At 38.1% G+C, this 19,118-nt stretch overlaps 1 protein-coding gene across 11 annotated transcripts in view; it reads left to right on the forward strand.

Annotated features, from left to right (window-relative positions):
• The window catches only part of CTNNA3 (catenin alpha 3), a 438,877-nt gene that overhangs the window by 374,008 nt on the left and 45,751 nt on the right, over window positions 1-19,118 (forward strand). For all 11 annotated transcript variants that reach the window (XM_017826101.1, XM_017826103.1, XM_017826104.1 and 8 more), the window contains 2 exons: window positions 7,149-7,241; window positions 16,492-16,673. In XM_017826101.1, the coding sequence (XP_017681590.1) occupies window positions 7,149-7,241; window positions 16,492-16,673 (275 nt within the window). The remainder of the gene's footprint in view (window positions 1-7,148; window positions 7,242-16,491; window positions 16,674-19,118) is intronic.

The following is a 19,118-nucleotide window of genomic DNA, read 5'->3' on the forward strand; positions in this document are numbered from 1 at the left end:
GACTTTCTAAATGATAGTCACTGTTCTCCCCTCACCTAGAAATGTGGGAGGAAGCAGACAGGTTGAAGAGGCATGATTTACCCTTGGGAAACCCATGATAACTGCTCCTAGTCACCACTGTGTCCTTCATGTACCTGGAAGCGTGTTGGAAGAGGAATCAGTCCATGACATTCCCAAGGACTGATAGGAGGGTGAGCAACCCATGCTCTGCCTGTTTGTTCTTCTGTCCTTTATTAGAAATGGGAACCATAAGGAATTTTTGCAGAGTCAAAATGCAAAGCATCTCTCTGCTTGCCTTTGGAGGCCTACAGTAATGATGTTTTAGGCTACCTTTAATACACACAGATGAGATAGACAAACAAGGTCTATTCTCTTCTCATTGTCAAATGTTGGAGTAAAGTTTAGAAATGAAGGCTTCTATTTCAAACACAACTATAAAACTGGTAGGCCATATATAATTTACTTTATAACGATTACTAGCAAAAGAACAACGGCTCAATTGGCTTTTCACTATCTGTTTTCAAATAACTTAAGAAGTATTTCCATTCTGAAGGAAATGTCTTAATTAACTTCCCACTAGATGGAGCAAATGTATGTAAACCCAGCAGAGGAATCAGGGAATACATTTTAGATCAGCAGAGCAACAAATCACTTCTATTAAAAACTACTATTCTTGTTAATTATTAATTTTCTGAGTTTAAAAAGGAAGCTTCTAAGCCATGTGGTGAAGTTTCCCACTTCATAAGTATAAGCAAAGGATACACTTTGCATGGAGCTGTGTATCAATTGTCATGGTTTTCATGGAAGGAAGGCAGGGACTTGGGTTACAAGAGGTGTATGATTGTAATAGCTGTGTTTGATCATATTTTCTGCTGTTGTTATTTGAGATTTGAAATTCTTTTCTAAAAGTCATACTGAAAAAAGTCCTTCCTTGAAATGGAAAAAAGTAAAGAAGCTTTCAGGTTCCTATGTGAGTCCTCAGGTACCCGATCAAGGATTTGTACCCCTGAAATCTTAGCTTCTTTTCTGGTCACTCTATTGGTTTTATAAAAACTGCTTTTTTGTTTATAACTTTACCCTTCTTGTATCTTTTGACCCTTATGGCTACAGTACCATCACTAGTTGGGATTTTCAGGCAGCTTTCAAGTTTTGCCCAACTTTTTGGACTTAAATATGTGTTCAGAGCTTTTGCACAGCATAACTAGGTCAGTATTTTCAGGAATAAGTCTCCCTTCGAATTGCTGTAGGCAATGACACACTCTCACATAATGCCTACAGTACCATCAGGGAAAGGAAAGGGGAAGGAATGAAAGCAGGGCTGAAATGCACATTTCCAGCAAAAAAAGTGTAGCTTAGGATAGAAAATGGGTGCTAAAACTCTCTGTGTCAATTTACTCAGCTGTGCCAACTTCACAGTTTTTATTTAAAAGGGTTTTCAGAAGGCAGTACTCAAAAATTTCACTTTAAACTTTTCAGTTACACTCCTCAGTTCAGATCTTTCCGATCTCCTGGCCATTTATCGAGAAGGCTATTATCCTAATGTGTGCTCAGTGAGGACTAAAAGCACAGGAATTGTCACATGGAATCAAATCTAGCTGTTTCTAATCTTTACTTTTCTTGTCTTAACCTCCTGAAGCAGAATGTTATAAGTTGTCTTGCTGTTAAACGGGCAAACAAAATCTCCTGGCATCCAGTAATAACAAAGCAACTTCTGTCCCACACTGTGAGTTCACAGCATTTATTATTTTTTAAACCTCAGCTCTTTACTGTATAACGTAATCTTTTATTATTGAAAGTACTTTCATCTTTCAGTGTTGAAGGTTGTTATTTAATCTCATAAGTAATTAAGTTCTTTGGTCTTCACCAGAGTTTACATTCTCACTAATCTTACCTGGAATTACAGCTTAAACATAAAAAAAATATTTGGCAAAATTTTTTCCATTAATAACAAGAAATATTTATCCCCTACATTTGCAAATGAACTATTTGTAATGTGTACAGGCTATGTCAGGAGAATGATTTTACTATTACTTGATGACAAATTCCTTGCCAGTGCTTGCTGACAATACTGCTGTCAAAGACAGAGTTCTGATCTCTGGTTTAATTAATCATTTGTTAGCTTTACATTAATAATATCACATGTAATGTGGTATGCAAAAGATGTCATTTTAAGGGGAGTGCCAAGAATGGATTTCAAGAATGATCAATATGATAATTTTTAATAGAGGGGATGGTATTTGCCATAGCATTGAGATGTCACAATATTGACAGATTAAGAACATAGGATTTTAATTTGCCCTTTAGAATGTGGGGTTTGTTGTTATCAACACTCAAAGTAATTGCTTTTAGTGAAAACCTGAAAAGTGCTTTTAATGACTAGACAGCAACAATTAGATGAGGTTCTTACTAAATTAGTCATCAAAAATAAATAACACTTGCACTTTCTTGTTCTCTTTCTGATGCTTGAAAACTCTTGCTCTGGCAGTCTGTCATCTGGCAGAATTAAGTGTGGGATAATGGTAGTGTTGTGACTAACACACAAAAATATCAGCCACTAGCTAAATAATTGCAGAGCACAGTATTTGAGCAGTTGTGATACATGTACCATAGTTTGTTACACTGAGTGACATGCAGCTTGACATGATGGAATTTTCAAAATGTGGGCATTAGACAAATGCCCATGGTAGAATAGATAATCTCTTTAAACCCGTTGTGTGCTCGGTGGAGAACATAATAGAGGAACTCTGATCCTCCTGGAGTGCATACAAGCATTTCTGTTGCTGCTGTGGTATTTACACAACACAAATAGCTGCATTTGCAGGAGTATAATAAAGACATCACTCATCAACTCAGCTCCTCTGAAGGTGTTAGTCTGCTCTGCATTTTAGTATTGATTTCAGAAAAACAATGAGTGATGAGGCTGTTGAAAGCAACATAAGATAAAGCATAAGAGCATATAATGACATTTTAAAGGTCAGCATTTAATTGAATGTTAGATAAAAGTAGATAGCTCCCTTTCACCTCATGGTGCCTCTTTTTCCACATTTACATTGTGTATCTTGAGATTTTAGACTTGGCTCTGCATTATTTTCCAACAGCCGAGGACCTTTATTTGCAGGATTGATGGTTTCGTGGGTACATGTGAACATTAAAAAAGAATGATCTAGTTGAAGTTGTTTGCATAATCACTTTTGAGGAGGGTTTTCATTAAAAAAATTGTGTCAGAGAAAATGCTGTGAAAGCTAGTCAAGCACATTGTTCTACAAAGCTTGGATTAGAAAGCAAACATGCCAAAAAGCCCATTTGCAACCAGTTTGGAAAAATTGGCACAGTTCTAAAGACTGAGGCCAGACCTTGGTTTTATTAATTATTCTCTTTAAAATCCTAGTAGAAAAGCAAATGAAAAGGTTTGTCATCAGAGAGTGTTTTTCATTTCATAGATGAAAAGGTAATTCATATCTTGAAATCACCCAGGTGCAGTAGTAATGACTTGCTGTTGCAGCTTGAAGTTGAATACCAGGAAAGTGCAAAATTCATCAGTATTAGACTTTGCTATAAATACGACTTTGTGTCCTCAGCCTGAGCCTTCAGTAACAAAAGCATTGAGAATGCAGATTTATTAGGATCACTGAAATGTGAAAAGGAATACATGCAACTTGTATGTAGTTGCAGCAGCAGTAGTAATGTAATTACAGCCTTAAATGTGTGTGTAGGGATATCCTTGAATGCGTTTTTGTCAGGATCAACAAAGGCTTTTCACAAATGATGGAAATCTCTCTTGGACCCCTGTGCCAGGAGCCTGGGGCAGTGTCCTGTCCCCTCTCACACCTCTGCCCTTGCAGCCAACTGTTACATTACCTTGTTTGGAGGCTGCTCAGGCTTCATCTTCTAATGAATTCCTCCCCTCCTCCAGCACCCCCAGGGAAGACTGTTCAAGAGTTCTGCTCCTTTGGCTGCTGGAAACCCTTTTCTCATTTTTCCTGTTTAAATTTATTTCTAAACTCTGTTTCCCAGTGTGCTGCACACATGAGTTTGTGGGTTGTTGCTGGCTGGAGTCTTGTGCAGGATTTCATTTTACCTCAGTGTTCTTCCTAACGTTTACTGTAAATTCCATACTTTGTGTGTCTTAATAGGGAATTTGCTGTCTTGTGTTCATCCTGTCACCACCTACAACACCCAACTCTCTTCCTCTTCTGTCCCTTGCTGTTGCTGAGACTCCTCTTAGGAAGGTTATCTGCACTGTATGTCAGAGCCCTAAATACTCAACCTTTAACAATACTTCCAACTTCCTTCCATGATTCTAACTGCAGTCCTCAAGCTCTGCTATTCTCCCTGGGCAGGATTTCTGATTATTGATGGTAGCACCCTATTTTGTGTTGCAAACCCTCACAGTTCACACCTGTTCAAACATGCAATCATCAAACATTCCTGTTGAATATCCACATGTTTGCAAATGGATATTCATAAAAACAGTTACATGTCTGACTCAGGTATTTAATGAATAATCATGAGAGCAACATGAAAATTACATAAAACAGCTTTCAAGGAGAGAAAACAATTGAGTAACTACTTCTGTTCTCATTATTATGGTGGTGGTTTTTTTCAGTTTTTGGTGCTTTGTGTCTGAAAATGATGATAGTTTGTGGTTTGTAATTGAAAGTTTGATAAATCAAGTTTCTTTCTGGTTGAAATTTTGTCCTTAGTCTTTAATAACTGGATAGGTTTGGTTTGTTTTTTTTCTGAATTCTGTAGTAGCAATAATTCAAAACCTGAGAGATCTGGACTTTGGAGAGAAGAGATTCAATGGGAGTCCGCTCTTCTGGCTGGAAAAATGGGCTTTCTGTGAAGAACTTCTTGTCCCAGCCTCAAATAAATTTTACTAACCTGAAAAGCGCATATACATTGTTTTTTAAAAAAGTTTTCTGACAACATATATAATAGGAGGGGTTTAGGTGAGCACACTTGCTCTTAGACCCTGAGCCATCATTCTGCAGATGAATAAAGAGTTGGAGAGGGAATCCCTGTGCCAGTGCAGCTAGAAAGAGATTTCTGTTCTATGATCTGCAGTTTTGAAAGTGCCAGATCAGATCAATGTAATGATGATTTTTTCTTTGGGAAGCTTTCCTGAGGCTGTTGTTTATAGGTGTATTATACCAGAGTCGTTTTGCTGACCTCTTTGCTGTCAAGGTTTCCATGATGAGGCTGGTAATATTTACACAGCTCAACTTCACAGAAAAATAGTATTAATGTGACTGTCTTTAAATGATTAACCATTCTGCCCTGTCCCAACATTTTGTATTCCATGTTTTACAGAAGAAAGAAACCCTATATTGAAAATGTGGGATTGTCAAAGATTCCCAAGTTATCTGTTCACCTAGGAAGAAATGGTGCTCTGCTATCCCGAATCCAGCTTTATGATCACTGGGGGAAAAAAATTGTAACTAATTTATTAAAACCTAAGAATGACAACAGTCTAATTTTTTTTTTTAAATAATGACCCAAGTATAGTGTAGCTTTAAAAGAAAGTGGCTTTTGTTTCTATAAGCTGAATCAAGGCTATTATCTGCCTGAGGGCCCTGGTCAGTGTAATCCTGAGAAGCTGAAGTGACTCTGTTTTAATAACCTTTCTGTTATTGGTCCTCTAATAAGTGTCTGTATGTGTTTCAATTCAAGTGAGTTTGTGATATTTTTTTTTTATTGCAGGGATATCCACCCACAACAAAATCTTATTTTGCTTCCACACTGCAAATTTTTCAAACAACTTTTGTCTAGTAACAGCCTTTGGATACTGTGGAATTCTTACCATGTCTAATTCCAGGTTTAAAACTGAGACTTCACAACACTGGTAGTCTTTGCCTGAAAATAAGATGTTGCTTTTCCCACTTCACCAGTGTAGCACCACGCTCATTTTCACCCCCAAAATTGGTGGCCTGTTTTCTTGAGGAAGTTTGGGTGTCTTTTTTTACCACCAGCATATTATTTCTGCCACCTTGTGCACCAGCTTGGGGTTCTTTATTTCTTACAGTGTTACCTCACAGTTCTTCCCCAAATGGTACACATGCACGCAGGTGGATTTATTCAGTTTAATATATTTAATATAATTACCATTCTATGGACCCAGAAATAAAATGACAGAACCCTATGATGCCCCTCACAACAGATCTTCTTTGTATATAACTTGACAGTAAAAATATGAAGGTGCGAACATAAAGCAATTCCGGATTAAAAAAATTATATTCGACTTTTTTGATAATTGGGTAAAAGTAATGACTGAGTTTCTTTCTGCCTGTCTTTTGGTAAGGTTAGTCCTGCCCTTGGCATGTTTCTCTTGGCACGTCAGACTTTTGGGGTGCTAAGAATGCCTGGATCTTCTAGATCTCAAGCTGATAGTAGATCATTCAGTAGTAGATTTCTCACTACTTAAGTAGAATTTGGTTCTATGTATTTTTGGTTCTTAAAAATGTGAAGTTACTTGATAAAGGAAAATTTCTTCAGTGCCCTGTTGCTTTGGCAGAACCAATATTATGCTTTAAATAGTTCATAATCCTGGAAGTTTTTGTGTGCTTTATTGTGCCATGTTTTTTTAATGTAAGTAAACTTGCTTTTAATGTTTTATTTATTGTCCTTTATAAAGTCATGGTCATTGTGATTTTCTTACCATATTATCTACGATAAAATGTCAGAATTCTGCATAACCCCCCTTTCTTTTAATAATATTTTTTGATAAGTGGGAAGGAGTAAATAAATCTGAAGACCTTGATTGTATAAAAAATTGCTCTTGCATAAATTAAACAGACTCACAGGATTAAATGGCACTTTAGGTGACTAGGAGGAACAGACAGTGACATATGAAATAATGCCACGTATACAAATAGCAAATTAAGGTCACTTAATTTTTCCTGTAGTGCAGGAACTTGTGCTGTGTGATAGAATTGATAAGTGACACATTCAAAATCCCTTTTTGCCATGTAAAGGTTTCTTGTAAGACATGTAAGTCATTTAAGTTTCTAGCAGCAACAACACGATATTGAAACACAAAGTTTGGAAGGGGGCTGGTTTTTGTTTGTCAGACGTTATCTTAGTTCGACACGAGTAGCAAAGTTACCAACCACAAAGGAAAATAACCCCTTTCTGCATTTTTTCTGCAGACACCCGAGGAGCTGGAAGATGTGTCTGACCTGGAAGAAGACCATGATGCACGTAGTCGTACCAGTATCCAGACTGAAGGGAAGACTGACAGGGTACGTGTCACACCAACTGATGCTCAAAGCACTGGATCAGGGAAAAATGCTACTGTGTTACTGTTCCTGTGAAGCCATTTAAAATCATCCAGTGAATCATTAAAATCTTTTTCAGCTCTTAATAGATTTCTGAAAGTGTGTGGAGGACATAAAGCTGATGTGTATGACCTGAAACAGAAAGAGACTGCAATTAAGTTGGAAATACTTTGTGAACGTACAATTAAACCGAAAGTTACTGAATAAAATTCCAGCAGGTTACAGTTTCATAAATGTGGCTTGGTCTAATAGAGGCTGAATTAATAAGGAATGGTTTTTACAAGGGTCTTACTGAAGCCTGCAGTGTGTGTTAACCAAAAATAAGCTCTGCATATGAGAGACTTCACATGCACAGAAGAGAAAGGGATATATCTGGAATCTGAGCCACTGCAGTATGTGAGTTACAGACATTTCCTGCTGTGTTCATGTATGCACCTGTTCTGTAGTTTATTGCTTAACTAGGGAATTCATGAGGAGGTATGAAGAACTTCCTACAGCATTGGACAATGTCTGTATTTCTAGAGGTTCAGAATCTGGCATTCCTGTTGTAGCATCATTTAACCTCAGGGCTCGACTGCATTGCTTGGTTTTGTTTATTGTTTACACTAAAACATTTTGAAGAGCTTGAGAACATTTTTGAGACAGCTATAGTTTTCTTAGTACAAAGTCAAAGTATTTAGCAAACATTCGTCTTCTTTATGTTTCCATTTTAAATAATGTTTCAGCAAAACTGTTCTCTATTCACAGCTTTCTGACATGGAAAGATCCATGGGGCCAGAAGTGTCTACTTCATTACTTGTTTGCTCAGTACCTAGAGCAGTAATGGGCCTCTCACTCTTGATTGATTCTAGTATTACTCCTGTAATGGAAATTATTAATGATAGAACTAGTTGGGAAAAAGGCAAACTTTTCTGCATGAAAAGAATTATGTCAAAAAATGGTGGTTTAATTCATGTCTGCTTTTCAGCAAACGCATTTTTTTATTCAACAAATATTTTCTTTGTTAACACCCTAGATACTAATGAAAAAACATTAACCAAAATGAATGCAGTTCACTTGTGTTGCACGTGTGCATATCATTTTTTAATTAACTGTCAGTTAATTCTTAAAACGTCGTGAGAAGTGTAATAACTGTGTGAAAGACCACCTCATACAGTCTTATTTTTCAATAAACTTAACTGGCAATTAAATTATACTAGCTGCCCTTTGCAATTTAAATCAATCTTTGTGAATGTTAGCACATTTTCCTCAAATTAAAGGCTAAAATTTGTATTGTAGTTAAAAAAGGCAGGGTTTTCCATCAAAATGTCATCCATACAGAACGTCATGAATTTTTTTGGAACAGGTACAGAGGGTGTGCTTGCATATTTTCATAAATATCCCATAATGAATGCAGTTGAAGGTTTTCTTTCACTGGGAAAGCAGAAATAGTAGTTTGTAGATATTTACTATCAAAATGTAGTAACAAAAGATCCGCTAAAACTTTAAGGATCACATTTTCACGCTCGGTCTTCTACTTCTCAAATAAAACAGTTTTTCAAAGGGAATGCTTTTTGTGAAAAGAAAGCCCTAAATAACACATTCCAGACAACTGCACAAAGTGCTGAAGACAGTTGTAGGTAGGGAGGTGGCTGTCCAGAACCAGAGCCATGGCAGAGTTACTGCTGTGGAGAGATGTCTCTGGGATGTGCTTTTCCTTGTGCTGCCACGGGGTATTTATTTAGTCTGCAGTGTCAGTGAATTTGGTGGGGAGGTGGAAGGGACTGTTACAGATAAACTATGGGAAATATATCTGAAAAGAACCTTTATTAAAACATTATAGTATGTGCTGTTTTTTCTTCCGTTTCTCCCTAAAGTAATGCAATTGCTGTGAGTGTTCTTTTTTTGTGGGATCTAGATAGCAGTCATGACTTAAAGCCGATTCTGTATCTTGGAAAAAGTTTTCCTAAATTTCCAAGCTATCAGGGCCATAAATGACACATTACCTCCCAGAGTAATAGAAAATTATAGCTTTGGCTAAATTCCATACATACCCACTCAGCCTAAATCAACATATTGACAGAAACCTGCATACACTTTTTTTTGACAGATGTTTGAACAAATCCTTTTGCTGCTGCAAGCAAATAAGAACAACGATTTAAGGCCCCTTTATTTGGACTCCTATTTGATATTGATATTTGAAGATTTATACCTAGAACCTGTTTAGCAATATGAAGAGTCTATAGAGAAGATAGATTTTGAGGTTTAGACAGAGTTTGTGCCATTTTGTGTTCTGCAGCAGATTTCTGTGCTGTTGGGAAGCTGTTCCATGCAGGGCTGACACCAGGAATGACTGTGTTCCAGAAGTGGTTTGGCAGGATCTCAGAGTAACCTTTTTTCCTCCTTGAGTTCTTTCTCTTGGGCATTTCAACTATAATAATTCAATTTTATTTATACATATCTGGCTCCATACTAGTTCTGCGTAACAGCACTCTTGATTCCTCTTGCTTTGTCAAGAGTGTTGTAATTTCTTCTGTGTCACATCTCTCACTGCTCCAACAGGGAACTAGTGCCTTTTTTCTTTCTGTTTTTATCACAACATATAAAACCAGATGTGATGTGTGTATGCCAATTGTAACAAAGGCTACATCTTAACTAGCAAATCTCATTTCCCTTATGCAGGAAACAGTCATGTATTATTAATCACATCTTCTTCAGAATCTATGTCTATAAAGAGAGAGTATAGGTTAGTGGTGAGATAGCAGGACTGAGATCTGACCTTGTATTTATGTACCTGACTCATCTTGAAAATGTTACTTCCTTGATCTCTTCCCTCAGATAATTCCATTTTTCTGAGATGAATATGATAGTGCCTGTGGCACCAGCTCACTCTGTGGGATACAAGTTAACTTGGGCAATGTGTTGTGAGATCTCTCAGTGTTTAAACTGCATAGAAATACTCATTGTTTTTTGTAGGGTGATTTTATATCCTTGAGGAAGATCCTTAGGATCAAATCCTTAGCTACTATAAAAACAGGTACTGCTTATGGATCCAGGGGCTAATGCAGTTTTTCTCAGCTGAAAGTTAGACCTCCCTCTGGTTGTTGTGTCTAATTTGTGTAGTCAGCTCTGCAGGCTTATCACACACTAATTTTGCCTGAGGAAATTCATGCCATCATGATCAGAGTAATTCCACTGAGGTAGTTACTGTCTTATTATCATATGATTTTTGTGTTGAAGAGAAGGTCAAGTCAGAATTTGCCCCATTCATTTTCAGGCTTAGAAGACAATGCACATGTTAATGATCAGAGAAAAAATATTCTAAGTGTTTAAAGTTACTAAATTAGTGAAGGGAACAGCTTAGCTTCATTTCAGAGTTACTGCTGCAGGATGAGGTGATCATATTGAAGAAGAGGCAAAATGTTTTACCTCATAACATAATCCACTTAGGGATGACAAGAGCAGAACTGCTTTCAGGCAACCACCCACCCACATTGTTTTTTTCAGAGTTCTACAGACAGTTTTGTTGAATGCACTGACAAAAACATCTGAGAGTAGGATCATGTTTTGTACAGGTTTGTTCCATACTATGTTTGTGCAACAATTCTGGGCTGATAAAAAATTGGCTCAGTGTGTATTGTGAGTGAGAAAATCCAGGCTGAATTATTTCACTGTTTTGTTTGCATTGCATTTTAAATACAGCGATCAATTATATATGTCTAAAAATATACCAAACTCTAAGAAGAGAGAAGATATATAAAAGCAAACACCAAGAACTGTTGATACTTGCATAAAAAATAGTTAGAGGGGAAGTTAAGTTTGCCATCAAATGAATTAGCTATTCTTATTCAAGTAGCAAATACTTTACATCTAAATTCCTGCATTAGTAGAAATGCTGGTATACATTAACAGGAAGCATCTGCTATTTTGTAAATAAAAAAGCCAATTTTAGAATATTTAATTGGTTTAATTTTTATCAAAGCCACTCACAAGCATGAAATACTGATAATAAGTATTCAAACATAATGAAAATAACTACTGTAATTTTGAGTAGGTTCTATGAGTGGTAATTTTGGCACTTCACACATAGCAAAAGTAGTCATGATCTATCAAAAGTATTTGATTTTCTTGCCAATTTTTAACGCAATTTCAGTAAAGGGGAGAGATTAAGTTAAGGTCTCAAGGTTGTAGTATATTATATACTATTACAAAGTTTTTTTCTTTATACCTCATATGTGGCAATTAGGCATGTTAGTACTAGTCTTATCTGCAATGGACACAGATATGTGACATTTCTTTTCTGCACGTATAATTTTTTTTTTTGTACTTGTACATCCTTTTCCTATATCCTCTCTCTTTTGAAAACTCCAGGTTAAATAACTCCAATAACCTTATCCTTTAAGATAGTGGTTTCTCTGTGTCCTTTTGGTCTGTTTTTTCTTTCCTCTGGATGCTCTGCAGCTTGTTAATAACTTCTTAAATTTGGTGTCCAGACTATTTATATTGCTAAACTCATTCAGCCAGCTGTGGTCTGCACAACAAGCACTAGTGTAAGGTTTACACTGTTTTCTCCTGTATGAATACTTAGGAATGAGTTTTGGACGAGGTTTGCCTTTTTGCCGACTACAAATCCCCACCCACAGAACTGCCAATAACTGGTTACGTCTCAGGTCTGTGTGTTTTGGCAACTTTCTTAGGTGTGAAGCCTCGTGCTTTTCTCAGCTGAAATACATCCCATGATTTTTTCAGGTCAGTTCTCAAGTTTCTCAAGACTGCTTTGAATTGTAAACCAGGCCTCTTCCCCTGCAAAGGTGTGGTGTGTATTCTGGGTTGTGTCATCCACGCCATTAGTGAAAATACTGACTAATGCCAGAGTCAGGGCATTCCCTTCAGGACTTTGCCCTCTGGTTTGGTGTCTGTTCTTCATAAGTATTCTGTGAGCAATTTTCTAACCAGTATCACGTCCAACCAATGGCAACTACATCTAGATCATATTTCACTAGATTATTTATAAGGATGACATGAGAACCGGTGGCAAAACTCTAGTGAAGTCCAGATTTATGACATGTTGTTTTTTCATGTGTAGCCCTATAGACCTGGGACAAAGAGAAATTAGATTAATGTGACACAGTTGCATCATCTTAGTCCACCTTTTTAGCAGAGGCTGGTGCAAAAATGGTATTAAATGTTTTTTTCTGTTATCTCCCTATCAATTTATCCAATTATATTCTATCTAAATATAGAGGGGAACTGTCACAGCAGCACAAATGAGGCATTCTCTGAACTTGTTCAAAGAATGCTGGACTTCAGCAGGCTTGCTACAAGTCTTAAAACTGGGAGAAGACAACTGGGGACAGCAGGTAGTAAACTTATCAAAAGAAACACAGCTTCTCCCTGCTGTCAGTGTCACACACCCACAGAGTTCATCTTCTGGGACATGTGTTCACTTTGCTATGAATTGCTGAATATCCATCATTCTCTTTTTCACTTCTTTATCCAAACTCAAAAAAATTATTCCATCAGGAGAAAAAGTAGGATTCCTTAGATTAGTTTTGGTCTCATGCTCACCTTCCTGATAAAATGGAATCATCGAATCACAGAATGCTTTGGATTGCAAGGGACCTTAAAGACCTTCTAGTTCCAAACCCTGCCACAGGCAGGGATGCCACGTTTGTTAAAGAAAAAAAAGCAATTAAAGGTCATGACTGGAACTGTTTTGCAACAGTTTGATTGAAATATGTTGCTGTCCTTTGAGTGACTTGGAGGGATCCTGTTCACTTCCACCAGATATTCAGCTGGCTGCAGCAGGAGAGCAGGGACAGAGGTGAGGTGGCTCCTTGTGGCTGCTGAGTCTGTGGTGGAAGGAAAAGCTTAGCTCTCAAGTAAGGCAAGGCAGGGACATGAATCAGGTCTTTTGGGATCTCTGCCATTGTCTTATAACCACACTATGTGAAAAGCAGTTTATTTTGTGTTTTTGCTTCTACAAGCTCTGAAGAGCTTTTCACATGCTCAGTCAGGAGAGTGGGGTTTGTTTCTCTGCAACCTACAAAATTGCAGAAAAACAGAGTTTTCCTCTTTTCTTCTCTGTAGTTACATGACATATTGCAGCCTACAAAGCAAGAAGTGTTAAATAATTTTCAAAGAAAGGTTCTTTGCTCTTGCTTTAATGTATTGTGCTGCTTTTGGTTGCTTTTCTTTCCTTCCTGGTTCCTGTAAGTGGTAAGAATTTTGGTGGCACAGATCTGGCCAGGCATTTGGTTTTAGGGGTCAGGAAAGAAAAAAAAAAAGGCATGTCAATCTGAGACTTAGGGACAATAATCTTAAATTTATATAAAAGTCACATCCTTAGAGGGAAGCCAGGGACAAAGGTAGGCAAAAGGCCAGTTCTTTGGGTTGGCATCTTACTGGCAAGCAATGCACCAGTGAGAGGAGAGTCAAAATCTTCACCAAGTAGTTACTCCACATGTGTCCTTAAATGGCCTTAAAAGTTCAGTTTCTCTGATGGAGAATTGACTGAAACTTGAAAGGGGCTGGAATGAAAAGAAACACCAATCTCACAGGGTAAGTCAAGTTGCAAATGGGAGAACGCAAATAACATAAGCCCAGTGCTGGAGAATCCAGCTAAAATAAATAGCCTTCTGAGAAGTTAATTCAGGGAAACTAAAGACAAAAATCTATACCTTTTTTTTAATAGAAGAAAGAAAATATCAAAAATATAACTGCTCCTCTCACCTAGTCTTAATTCTGTTATCTGCTACTGCAATAAAAACATTTTTGTCTTGGAAGTAATGAAAAAGTCATTTTCTCCTGGTGGACAAAATAAACCTGTAGTCATGTAATAGCAGTCATTCAATTTAGATCTTTATTTCACAATTACCATTATGTTGCCTATTTTGATACAAAATCAAATCTGTGCTTAAAAGGGTGTGTATCCAATTGTTTTATTTTGTTGCTGTGCATGGTTTTAAAGCATTATGAGGGAAAGGAGAGAAAAGACAAGGTCAGAATTATAGCCTCCTTTGCCCCTTTGTTCCAGTGGATAATGTGTCTCATTCCACCTGAAGCTCATTATTGTTGGCAGATAGCAGGATACTGTATGTCACAGCTCCCTCATTAAAATGTCATCTTTCTCGTGGTTTCAAGATCCAGGCCTGTGATCTTGAACTCAAACCAGTACAGAAGCTGGGGGCTGGGAAATACCACAGACATCCACCAATCAGCAAACATGCATCAGAGCATAAAAAGGTCTCTTCCCTCTCTAGCCCAGCTCTTTATTTTTATGTTTCATACCTTTGTCATTGTTGTGGTTTAACCCCAGCTGGCAACTCAGCCCCACGCAGCTGCTTGCTCACCCCCCCACCTTGGTAAGGGGCAGGGAATAGGAAGAGTAACAGTGGGAATACTTGAGATAAAGTCAGTTAAGTAGGTAAAGCAAAAGCCGTGCATATAAGCAAAGCAAAACAAGGAATTCATTCCCCACTTCCCCTGGGCAGGCAGGTGTTCAGCCATCCCCAGGACAGCAGGGCTCCATCATGTGCAGTGGTGACTCAGGAAGGCAAACACCTCTGAATGTCCCCTTCCTTGTTCTTCCCCCAGCTTTATGTGCTGGGATATCCCATGGGTCAGTTGGGATCAGCTGTCCCAGCTGTGTCCCCTCCCAGCTCCTTGTGCCCCCACAGCCTCCTTGCTGGTGGGGTGAGGTGAGGGGCAGGTGAGGCCTTGGCTCTGTGTGAGCTCTGCTCAGCAATAACAAAAACGTGGTTATTTTACCAGCATGTGTTCCGGCACAAATCCAAAACAGCCCGTGCTAACTACTGTGGAGAAAATTAACTACCCCAGCCAAAAAACCAGCACACCCAGCAAGCTTATCCTACAGCCATGAGGAAAGTGTGTCTTGGTCTTCTCTGGTCTATTTAGTTTTGTGGGGTTTTTTAACAAAACAAGAGAAGTAGTCCTCAAAACAGTTTCACTTTCTGAGTCTGTGACTATAGGGTAATTCTGACCACTGTATGGTGATTCCTTCCACCATTAACCATTCTATGATTCTCTGTGATTCTGTGACTGCAAATTATAACATAGTTACATGTTGGGAAACCTGTAATTTCCAGTAATTTGTATAAAAGAGAAAAATAACCCTGTGCCAGAGTGATTCTAGCATAAATAAGATCTCTGAAAAGACATGGCTTGAAAAACATATGCATTACGTATAAGACTGATTGCCTGTTATGTTAATTATAAGTAATTCAACCACCGCCTTAACTTTCTATTTTATTGATGGTAGGTAATGTTTTATAAACAAGAATAAGTCACAAAATATTTACTGTTTAATTGCAGAGTAATTTCAGTGTGTTAATAGTTGCTGCATGTAGTTGTGAGTTCCTGGTGGCCTGAAGGGGGCTGCTTTCCAGGGAAGGTGCTGGATAAGAACCACAGTGGCAGTAGAGCCATCAAGACCAACAAGCCCAAAGGTCTCCCTGCTTCCTGGGGTAGGATGTGTTATGAAGGGCCAGGACTTCCATGTGGCCACATAATATCTTGGCCCCTGTCTGCCTCCTGGCCTGTTCCTGACACAGAAGGTTTATCTGCCCTTTGTCTGGAGAAGGCTGATGATCTTGGTCATGAAGAAGAACGTTAAATAAAATATTTCTCTCGCCATTTTCAGGAGTTTTTGGTAACCTTATTCACATACTGATTTCTGACGTGCTCATCTGTTTATCTTCTGCAAAGACAGAATATCCATATTTGAACAATTAAGTCTTTTTTGGCTCTTCAAATGGTAATGTAGAACCTTCTCAGGAGAGAGAACATGCATACCTGAAATTTCTAGGACAATTAACCCTTTTCATTGATTATTTCCTACCCGAATCAATACTGCATTTTGTAACTTGCACATATATCATACTTAAAAACACTTAGGCTCCTTAACCCTAAGAAATAGGAGCAACTGTTAGTCATATTTCATAAAGGCTCTGTGGAAGAATGTATTCTTTCTCTCACTATGTTAATATTAATGGTTTCACAAACACCACTGACCCCATCACACTGAGATAATTTATTTGGCACAACCAGATGATAGCATACAGATTTTGAAATTTAGAAGTGCTCAAACTCGAACAGTTGGCCCAGGCCACAGTGGTTTTAAACTATATATTTAATAATGTACAGCGGTTTCGTTTTAAAAAAGAAAAATACTCTGACGTAGATGTTTTACAAATCAATTTATTCTGTGTTTTAGGCCAAGATGACTCAACTGCCAGAGGCTGAAAAGGAAAAGATAGCTGAGCAAGTGGCTGACTTCAAAAAAGTCAAGAGTAAGCTTGATGCAGAGATTGAAATATGGGATGATACCAGCAATGACATAATTGTTCTGGCCAAGCGGATGTGTGTGATTATGATGGAGATGACTGACTTCACAAGGTAATTATGCAAAAAAAGAGTCTTCAATATTTATAAATTTTGGAGGCCACTGTCATATTGTTCAGGCAGCAAATACTGAGTTTTCAATATCAGGTGACAACATCTTTACAAAATTGAGTGAATAAGCTAATGTAACACACTAGGGAGTGGTACTGAAGTGTGGGGAGATCTGAATTTTTGAACTGTGCTTGTCCTTATTTTTTTTTTGTTTGTCCTCTTTTATTAATTTGGTTGGTAGGGTTTTTGCACATCTTTTAGCACTCTATTTCTGCTCTCACTGAAAGGGAAAAAACTCCCCAAATAATCTTGATTTTAGGCAGTAGTTTTGTCTCATCTGTTTCCTTTCTACTTGTATCAGACCATGCTGTCAAGCATGAAAAACACTATACAGAGCCTACCCGTGGCAGTGCACTTTCATACTCATGCATATTTTATATCACATTACCTGCTCTTGCTTTCATCAGAACTCTATCATGCTGCTATATGTAGTTTTGAAGAATGAAGTGTCCTGTAGCAAATAGCTGTCAAAGCTGGCAGTTTTTTCTGCTGCCAGTATATGTTCTATGATGCTAGTTTAGCAGGAAACAATCTTAAATTCAGGAGCTTTCTCTGCCATGCACTGAATTAGGTGTTCAGTAGATTTCATCAATGTAATTATACCAAAGGAAGATGGTGATGGTGTTGTCTGCCCTCCTTACCACCTCCCCAGTCTGGTTAGAAGTAAAATAGTCGCTGACAGGTGAAGCCTTAAAACACAACCACTCCTGCAAAACACTTAATGTCTCATAAAATAAGTCCATTCATGCAAGGTATGAAGAAAAATCTCAGCCTCTTAGACAAATTCCTCAGGTGTGTAAATGAGCAGTGTTGCATAGAGCTGGACCAGGTAACAAAGCTGGGCTCTGCTCTAGGCTCATTTTGGGGAAGACAGCTGTTGCATTTTATCACACTGGCACCTTCCAAATTCACCTTCGTGTGGGAGAGATTTAAAGACCTGCATGGGGGACTCTGCAACCTTGTTCTTTTTAAGAGTATGTGATTTGTATGGAGACCTTTGAAAAAGAACATTCTATGCCATAAAGTCAATCTTTACAATTAAAGTCACCTCTCTCGCCAAAATTCTTTATATTACCAGCTTTAGATAATCAAAATTAAAAAGGCGAGCTCAAAGTCTTAATTTTATATATATGGCTCTCAGTTGAACACGGCATAATCTGCAGTTTTGAGTCAAAGAGAAGCTCTTTATGAAGTGCTGCTGATATCCAGAGAGTCCATGGAGAACTCTGAAATTACTCTGGTACAATAACTTACTTGAAGGTAAAGTTAAAATGTTTTGTGGGGAGAGAGTGAAAATCCTAGTCTGCACTTCAGAGTGTGGTAGGGAATATGGTACATTGTTGGAAGATGGAGTATTTTAGGGGTTGTATTAATCTTTTTACTTCACAGATGTTTAGATTATAACTTGAGGTGTGCAAGTACATACAAGTATATATTCCTACGTTATGTGTTTAATACTCAAGTTGTTATTTCTTGGGGGGAGGATTATCCTACCAAGTGTTTTGTTCAGTGTCTGGGGCCCTTGGTAACAGAAATCAAGTCACCCTATAATACAGAAATGGTCTTACGAGATACTTTCTATCTTACCTAACTTTGTCTCACACCTTTATAAAGCTGGTTTTGAACATGTCCTTTAGTAATATGGTTTCAAGTTTTGTGTCTATCTGAGCAATAGGTGAACTCCTCTGGCTCTTCCTCTTGTTTACCAAAGGTGGCAGTTAAGTGCCAGCTGGCTTTTTCAATTCCTGCTCTGTAGAAATCTGGGAATAGAATCATAGAATTGTTTAAGCTGGAAAAGTCCCTTAAGATCATCGAGTCCAACCATTAACCCAGCACTGCCTTGTTCATAGTTAAACCATGTCCTCAAGTGCCACATCCACGTGTTTTTTGAACACTTCCAGGGATAGGGATTCCCCAACTTCCCTGGGCAGCCTGTTCCAGTGCTGGACCACCCTTTCAGAGGAGAAATTTTTTCCTAATATCTAAAATAAACCTCCTCTGGTGCAACTTGGGGCCCTTTCCTCTCGTCCTATCTCTTGTAACCTGGAAGAAGAGACCAACCCCACCTGGCTACATCCTCCTGTCAAGGAGTTGTAGTGGTGAGAAATCCCCCCTGAGCCTCCTTTTCTCCAGGCTGAACGTCCCCAGCTCCGTTCCCTTCTCTGGACACACAGAAGATGTGCAGCAAGTACATGTACAGCAAGCACCAGCTCCCCTTAGGGTTTGAGCTCTCCAGTCTGTAACTCCAAGTTCTTGAACATGGAAGAAATAAAAGATTCTGACATTTTGTATTTGTAACATCAGAAACTACTCAGACAAATAGTAAATTTCTGTATTTGAGTCACTTGTTACATAAGCTGATTTCTGTTTTTCTTCAAATGGTATTAC

The sequence above is a fragment of the Lepidothrix coronata genome, unplaced genomic scaffold, assembly GCF_001604755.1.
Source record: "Lepidothrix coronata isolate B3197 unplaced genomic scaffold, Lepidothrix_coronata-1.0 Scaffold124, whole genome shotgun sequence".
NCBI lineage: Eukaryota > Metazoa > Chordata > Aves > Passeriformes > Pipridae > Lepidothrix > Lepidothrix coronata.